The sequence below is a fragment of the Procambarus clarkii genome, chromosome 30, assembly GCF_040958095.1.
Source record: "Procambarus clarkii isolate CNS0578487 chromosome 30, FALCON_Pclarkii_2.0, whole genome shotgun sequence".
In the NCBI taxonomy this organism is placed as follows: Eukaryota; Metazoa; Arthropoda; class Malacostraca; order Decapoda; family Cambaridae; genus Procambarus; species Procambarus clarkii.
In genome coordinates this window covers 15,319,569-15,328,027 of record NC_091179.1, presented here as the reverse complement: position 1 = coordinate 15,328,027, position 8,459 = coordinate 15,319,569, and the positions used below count along the sequence as shown (strand labels likewise).

General features: G+C 50.1%; 2 protein-coding genes across 2 annotated transcripts in view; both read right to left on the bottom strand.

Annotated features, from left to right (window-relative positions):
• Positions 1-4,177: 4,177 nt before the first annotated feature.
• LOC138369925 (uncharacterized) lies at positions 4,178-5,482 on the bottom strand. The gene has a single exon (XM_069333675.1). The coding sequence runs from the start codon at positions 5,480-5,482 to the stop codon at positions 4,178-4,180; it is 1,305 nt and encodes a 434-aa protein (XP_069189776.1).
• A 211-nt stretch (positions 5,483-5,693) lies between these two features.
• Positions 5,694-8,459, bottom strand: part of LOC123751241 (sialidase-like) — a 19,550-nt gene continuing 16,784 nt past the window's right edge. The window contains exon 3 of the mRNA XM_069333674.1: positions 5,694-6,182. Within this exon, the coding sequence (XP_069189775.1) occupies positions 5,694-6,182 (489 nt within the window). The remainder of the gene's footprint in view (positions 6,183-8,459) is intronic.

The following is an 8,459-nucleotide window of genomic DNA, read 5'->3' as shown; positions in this document are numbered from 1 at the left end:
GTATCACCTGGTACCCTTCAGGAAAGATTGCATCTGAGATCATGTCGGTAATTTTAATTTCCACAATTGCAACTATGTCAGGATCTGCTTCACTCACTCTTTCTTTTATCTCTTCTGCTTTATTAGATACCCCATCAGCATTGTGTGTGTGTGTGTGTGTGTGTGTGTGTGTGTGTGTGTGTGTGTGTGTGTGTGTGTGTACTCACCTATTTGTACTCACCTATTTGTGCTTGCGCAGGTTGAGCTTTGGCTCTTTGGTCCCGCCTCTCAACTGTCAATCAACTGGTGTACAGATTCCTGAGCCTACTGGGCTCTATCATATCTACATTTAAAACTGTGTATGGAGTCAGCCTCCACCACATCACTGCCTAATGCATTCCATCCGTTAACTACTCTGACACTGGTGTGTACTCACCTAGTTGTACTCACCTAGTTGTGTTTGCGGGGGTTGAGCTCTGGCTCTTTGGTCCCGCCTCTCAACCGTCAATCAACAGGTGTACAGATTCCTGAGCCTATCGGGCTCTGTCATATCTACACTTGAAACTGTGTATGGAGTCAGCCTCCACCACATCACCCCCTAATGCATTCCATTTGTCAACCACTCTGACACTAAAAAAGTTCTTTCTAATATCTCTGTGGCTCATTTGGGCACTCAGTTTCCACCTGTGTCCCCTTGTGCGTGTTCCCCTTGTGTTAAATAGACTGTCTTTATCTACCCTATCAATCCCCTTCAGAATCTTGAATGTGGTGATCATGTCCCCCCTAACTCTTCTGTCTTCCAGCGAAGTGAGGTTTAATTCCCGTAGTCTCTCCTCGTAGCTCATACCTCTCAGCTCGGGTACTAGTCTGGTGGCAAACCTTTGAACCTTTTCCAGTTTAGTCTTATCCTTGACTAGATATGGACTCCATGCTGGGGCTGCATACTCCAGGATTGGCCTGACATATGTGGTATACAAAGTTCTGAATGATTCTTTACACAAGTTTCTGAATGCCGTTCGTATGTTGGCCAGCCTGGCATATGCCGCTGATGTTATCCGCTTGATATGTGCTGCAGGAGACAGGTCTGGCGTGATATCAACCCCCAAGTCTTTTTCCTTCTCTGACTCCTGAAGAATTTCCTCTCCCAGATGATACCTTGTATCTGGCCTCCTGCTCCCTACACCTATCTTCATTACATTACATTTGGTTGGGTTAAACTCTAACAACCATTTGTTCGACCATTCCTTCAGCTTGTCTAGGTCTTCTTGAAGCCTCAAACAGTCCTCTTCTGTTTTAATCCTTCTCATAATTTTAGCATCGTCCGCAAACATTGAGAAAAATGAATCGATACCCTCCGGGAGATCATTTACATATATCAGAAACAAGATAAGACCGAGTACAGAGCCCTGTGGGACTCCACTGGTGACTTCACGCCAATCGGAGGTCTCACCCCTCACCGTAACTCTCTGCTTCCTATTGCTTAGATACTCCCTTATCCACTGGAGCACCTTACCAGCTACACCTGCCTGTCTCTCCAGCTTATGTACCAGCCTCTTATGCGGTACTGTGTCAAAGGCTTTCCGACAATCCAAGAAAATGCAGTCCGCCCAGCCCTCTCTTTCTTGCTTAATCTGTGTCACCTGATCGTAGAATTCTATCAAGCCTGTAAGGCAAGATTTACCCTGCCTGAATCCATGTTGGCGATTTGTCACGAAGTCCCTTCTCTCCAGATGTGTTACCAGGTTTTTTCTCACGATCTTCTCCATCACCTTGCATGGTATACAAGTCAAGGACACTGGCCTGTAGTTCAGTGCCTCTTGTCTTTCGCCCTTGTGTGTGTGTGTGTGTGTGTGTGTGTGTGTGTGTGTGTACTCACCTAGTTGTGTTTGCGGGGGTTGAGCTCTGGCTCTTTGGTCCCGCCTCTCAACCGTCATGTAATGCAATGTAATGTGTGTGAGTGTGTGTGTGTGTGTGCGTGCAAGTTAATCAAAATAGCTCAGGTAATGATAACAGAGTTGCCAGACACCGGCTCAGGGGCTCTGAGCGTTTCCGTCGCCCTGGGGGGGGGGGACTTCATCGCACCACCTGTCTATATGGATGAATGCACCCCCCCCCTAACCTCCCTTTTTTCTTGTAATTATTCATGCCAAATAACTCATACCGATATATGAACTCCAAAGCCTGGGCCAATAGAGAAGGTACTCTAGGACATCGTATGCCTGGCCACGTTACGCTGGGCCACCATACGCCTGGCCACCATACGCCTGGCCACGTTACGCTGGGCCACCATACGCCTGGCCACCATACGCCTGGCCACGTTACGCTGGGCCACCATACGCCTGGCCACCATACGCCTGGCCACGTTACGCTGGGCCACCATACGCCTGGCCACGTTACGCTGGGCCACCATACGCCTGGCTACCATGCCCCTAGCCACCGTACGCCTGGACACCTTACTCCTAGCTACCATACGCATGGCCCTTACGCTGTTGCAGCAGCGAGCGAACAGCAAGAAAGCTTCAACAAAAATAAAATTACAAACGACTCTTTATTTATTTCTTAATGTCACAGAAAATGGTAATTTTGAGACCATCCTGAGATCTCCCGAGACAATCTGGACGACTCACAACTCACAATTCCAATGAAAGCTGCATTATATAGATTTTCAAGTTATATCTGTCTCCTTGTTTGTGTCTGAGGGTGATTGCCAGATGTTTGGGCTATCCTCGCCTAACTTTGCTATGTGACTGGTCTTGGGAATGGGATGGACATAGGCTAGTCAGTGTCGAGCCTATTTCTCCCGATGAAAGAGGGAGGGCGTGTTCAATTGTGATCCCTCACACTCACGAAATTAGTGAAAGGCGGCTGGCTGGGTCCCTAGACTTATTTTACTAGACAGGGAGATAGAATGTGTCCAAACATTCAGATCTGATAGGAAAGAACTTACTGACTCCCAACGACCTGAAAGTACTAGTATAAAAAGCTATGATTTGTTCAGATCTGAAACCTACATCTATGGACAGCACAAAACGTCCACTAGACTGTGCGACACAGTGGTTGCAAGGATCAGGTTGGGTTACCGTTACCTGTGGCAGGTGGCTGCAGGTGACGGGTCTCCCAATCCTGAGCACTCCAGTTGCAAACTCTGTGAGCAGGAACTACGGCATGATCTCCCGCACTACATCACTGAATGCCCAGTTATTAGACCTTTCAGACCAGTTGGCATGAGGTACCTGGAGCTTTGCAATTACTTTATTCACTCTCGTATTCTTGAAGATATCCTCACAGTATATCCAAAATTTGCCAGTGCAGGCTATTAAACACATGGCTCTGTATGACTAACCATCCTGCGAGATGGGGACTTGTATTACCACTGCTACCTTATTCAATCTTGTGTTGTTGATATCCTCAAAATGCACCCGGAGTCTGCCAGTGCAGACCGCTTATCACATGCCTCTGTATGACTAACCATCCTGTGTGATGGGGATTTTTTAGCATCACCTAGTTAGATTTTTTGACACACTGTACTCCACTTCATATAGTCTAGGGTAGCTGCACTAATGCAGATGTACCTCATATCTTAATAAAAAAAAATAGAATGAGTCGAGAGACAGAGGGGAGAGAGTGAGAGAAGGAAAAAGGGTGGAGAGAGAGGGAGATGTTTGAAGACAGGGAAGAAGGAAGTGGAGAGAGAAAGGTAGTTGGGGGAGGGGGTAAAGAGAGGGGGGAAGAGGGTGGAGAAGGGAGGAAAATGGAAGATGTGTGAAAAGGGGGGATGGGGTGGTGATGTTGGGGAAGTGTGGGGAGGAAGGTGGAGAGGGTGAAAGAAGAGAAGATTCAGAGCGAGGTTGGAAAGAGAAGGAGAGAAGATGAGGAAGGATCTTGGGGAGAAAGTTGGAAAGGAGAAGTGACGGGGCAGAAATGGGTAGAGAGGTAAAGGATAGGGAAAGAGAAACAAAAGATAGGGAGATAGAGAGAGACAGAGAGAGAGAGAGAGAAAAGAAGAGAAATAAGTAAAAGGAGTGAGAGAGAGAGGTACCCGGTAGAACCCGAATATCCTCCCCCCCCCCCCGCACAGTATATCTATAATTCACAGCAATACACGCAGCTGAATGAGCCAGAGGTTGAGCAGTTAGTTACCTTACTGCTCCGTCATAATGGTTGACATCACTGTGCTTACCCATTAGTGCTCCCATCACTAGATGGTGGTGTTGGAGGTATATCTCCACCGTCTCCTTGGGTCAAGGGTGAGGTCACCATGGCATGATCTGTTGTAGGTGATGGTGACCAGGGCCTCACAGCTGTTGTAGGTGATGGTGACCAGGGCCTCACAGCTGTTGTAGGTGATGGTGACCAGGGCCTCACAGCTGTTGTAGGTGATGGTGACCAGGGCCTCACAGCTGTTGTAGGAGATGGTGGCCAGGGCCTCACAGCTGCTGTAGGAGATGGTGGCCAGGGCCTCACAGCTGTTGTAGGTGATGGTGACCAGGGCCTCACAGCTGTTGTAGGTGATGGTGGCCAGGGCCTCACAGCTGTTGTAGGTGATGGTGACCAGGGCCTCACAGCTGTTGTAGGTGATGGTGACCAGGGCCTCACAGCTGTTGTAGGTGATGGTGACCAGGGCCTCACAGCTGTTGTAGGAGATGGTGACCAGGGCCTCACAGCTGTTGTAGGTGATGGTGACCAGGGCCTCACAGCTGTTGTAGGTGATGGTGACCAGGGCCTCACAGCTGTTGTAGGTGATGGTGACCAGGGCCTCACAGCTGTTGTAGGTGATGGTGGCCAGGGCCTCACAGCTGTTGTAGGTGATGGTGACCAGGGCCTCACAGCTGTTGTAGGTGATGGTGACCAGGGTCTCACAGCTGCTGTAGGAGATGGTGACCAGGGCCTCACAGCTGTTGTAGGTGATGGTGACCAGGGCCTCACAGCTGTTGTAGGTGATGGTGACCAGGGCCTCACAGCTGTTGTAGGTGATGGTGACCAGGGCCTCACAGCTGTTGTAGGTGATGGTGGCCAGGGCCTCACAGCTGTTGTAGGTGATGGTGACCAGGGCCTCACAGCTGTTGTAGGAGATGGTGGCCAGGGCCTCACAGCTGTTGTAGGTGATGGTGACCAGGGCCTCACAGCTATTGTAGGTGATGGTGGCCAGGGCCTCACAGCTGTTGTAGGAGATGGTGGCCAGGGCCTCACAGCTGCTGTAGGTGATGGTGACCAGGGCCTCACAGCTGTTGTAGGAGATGGTGACCAGGGCCTCACAGCTGTTGTAGGAGATGGTGGCCAGGGCCTCACAGCTGTTGTAGGAGATGGTGGCCAGGGCCTCACAGCTGTTGTAGGTGATGGTGGCCCTCGTGTGCGGCCCGCGTGTGTGGCCCGCGTGTGTGGCCCGCGTGTGTGGCCCGCGTGTGTGGCCCGCGTGTGTGGCCCGCGTGTGTGTGGAACCCGACGCGCCGTCAACCTGTAACCTGGCAGAGACTACCAAGTCTCCAAGACCTTCTGACCTCATACATCAAGTCAGTGGAGAAAGAAGTATCAGAATAGAAAAGTCCGAACCTAGAGTCAATTTCAGGAGAAAATATTACATGTTTAAAAGCTGCTCCACGTGCCTTTGTCTATAATTTATTAAAAATTCTCTTATGAATTTTTAAGGGCAAACAAACGTGGTTATCCGCATCAGAATGTCGTTGTGGGTCGTCGTATGTCGTCATGGGTCGTCGTTAGTCGTCGTAGGTCGTCGTAGGTCGTCGTGGGTTAACGTTGGTCGTCGTGGGACGTTGTAGGTCGTCGTGGGTCGTTGTTGGTCGTCGTTGGTCACCGTTGGTCACGTAGGTCGTCATGGGTCGACATTGGTCGTCGTTGGTCGTCATGGGTCGTCGTGGATCGTCGTTGGTCGTCGTAGGTCGTCGTTGGTCGTCGTGGGTCATCGTTGGTCGTCGTAGGTCGTCGTGGGTCGTCGTTGCTCGTCGTAGGTCGTCGTGGGTCGTCGTAGGTCGTCGTTGCAGGTCGTCGTAGGTCGTCGTGGGTCGTCCTATGTCGTCGTGGGTTGTCTTATGTCGTCGTGGGTCGTCGCGCTTCGCCGTGGGTCGTCGTGGGTCGCCGAGGTCGTTGTAGATTGCCGTGGGTCGTCGTCGTGGGTCATCGTGGGTCGTCAAGGTCGTTGTGGATCGCCGTGGGTCGTCGTGGGTCGACGGGATTATGCGCGACCGCTCACAGAAGGATTAAGAAATATTTAGTCAAATAAAGCAATATTTCTCCTTTTTAAAGGAAGTTATATTTTCCTTATTGAGAGGCAGACCTAGAAATTCTTGTCTTACCATCTCTTGAGCAGACTTAGAACTGTTGCTTGCCACGGCTCTTCTTAAGCAGACTTAGAGCTGTTGCTTGCCACGGCTCTTCTTAAGCAAGCATTGAACTGTTGCTTGCCTCTGCTTTTCTTAAGGAAGGTTAGCGCTTTCTCTTCCGACAGCTAGAAACACCACATCAAGGAACGCTCAAGCTAGTGGAGACCGTAGCGTTCTTCATCAACGGGACGAGTAGTCTAGCTGACTATCCTTGACCAGAGAGGGAGTGCATGGGGGAGACTATCCTTGACCAGAGAGGGAGAGCATGGGGTGACTATCCTTGACCAGCGAGGGAGAGCATGGGAGAGACCATCCTTGTCTACAGAGGGAGAGCATGGGACAGACTATCCTTGTCCAGAGAGGGAGTGCATGGGAGAGTCTATCCTTGACCACAGAAGTGAGTGGGAGTGGTTACAATGACTCTGCGGGTTGCAGACCATGCAACATGCCTGAGGATACAAGCAAGACAACAAAACAAACTCAGGCAGATATCTATATTGCAGAATACAGGAAAACTCCACAAGAGAAAGGTATTTATTATGCATGAAGGTGGAGGGTCAGGGCGGTGTTCTGTCTCAGCCTGTCGTGGGACGGGAGGCTTGATCTGTCTCAGCCTCTCGTGGGACAGGAGGCTTGATCTGTCTCAGCCTCTAGTGGGACGGGAGGCTTGATCTGTCTCAGCCTCTCGTGGGACAGGAGGCTTGATCTGTCTCAGACTCTCGTGGGACGGGAGGCTTGATCTGTCTCAGCCTCTCGTGGGACGGGAGGCTTGATCTGTCTGTCTGTTGGTCTGGTGGTGTGTTGGTGTCCTGGTGGTGTGTTGGTGGTCTGGTGGTGTGTTGGTGGGGTCTGATTGTGTATTGGGCCACAGCAACGCGTGGCCGGGTACAGCTAGTTCATAAATATTATTCAAGATCGCTGGGCCCACGCTCTCACTGCAACAAGCAACAAACGGCAGTATAATAGGCTCTTACTGCAAAATACGGAGGTAGCGACGATCATCACCCGACCTTCCATACATGGCGCCTTGCTAAGTCGCCCACACAACTCTCTATTGACGGCCACTAATCGGCTCCTGTCAGTCATGACGTGCTTTAAAAGGGTCACGGGACAGGTGCCAATCAGGTACACTTGCCCACACACACGCCTCTTGTAGGCTTGACCAGCGTGGCTCCTCACGGCACCACCACCCCTACTGGCGTCAGGTCGACCCTACTCGTCGCTACTATTTAAGACATTCGTCACCAATCTCCCTCCCTCAGCCTCCTCACACTTCACTCACGGAGCTCCTCACAAATTCTTCTCCACAAGTCACATATATATTTTTTTCATCAGGAGCGACGACGTGCGTCCTTCTCTTCCGACATCCTGACCGCAAGTGACGTCTCAAGACCTTTGCACACCGTATAATCCCGCGATGATGTCATTTTTGCACACGGGACGTCGTAACCAGTCAACACCTCACATCCAAGTTTTCTCACAGATGCTCACCCGTGACGCCATCTCCTCCTGGGTCACAGTGACGGTCGCTTACACTATATCATCTCCCTGAGTCCTCCCTGTGGTCGGGTGGGGACTACCTCCCACTGTGGGCGGGGGGACCCACGCCATGAGCCCACAGGAGGGAGGGGGGAGGGTCATAACAATTGTAATGTGATTTCAGATTAATTCATCCACTCTTGGAGTACAATTAAGGAGCAGATTTTAACATAGTATCTTATATTACTTAGCTATTAAACTACTGAAGTTTGATCATGGTAAATATGCCAAAATAGTCAAAATATTGGTATATATATCCATGAAGTTGTGTTTAACAACGAAACAAGAATGACTAAATGATAAATAAAATAGATAGAAAAATACACATTTGCAACAGCTATGCAATTCTGCAAGACTTCCTGCCTCTCACTCGCCCAAGATCCCGTCCAAACAGGTTGCACGAGCGAGGTTCCGTCATCATGACTGTCTGACCGTCCCACCATACAGGGAATTACCCAAACTTAATTAAAACTCCAATTCTTGGCTGATTACAAATATGTTTAATCTCGTAATAACTGGGGAGGATTTGTGAGAAAATTGGTCTTCTTCAAATTAGATAAAGCCCGGGAGCGCCCAGGGCGGGACCTTCTAATATTACGGGGC

Bases quoted from the DNA above. Each gene is read 5' to 3' on its own strand.
- LOC138369925 (XM_069333675.1), bottom strand. From the start codon at position 5,482: ATGAGGTCAGAAGGTCTTGGAGACTTGGTAGTCTCTGCCAGGTTACAG.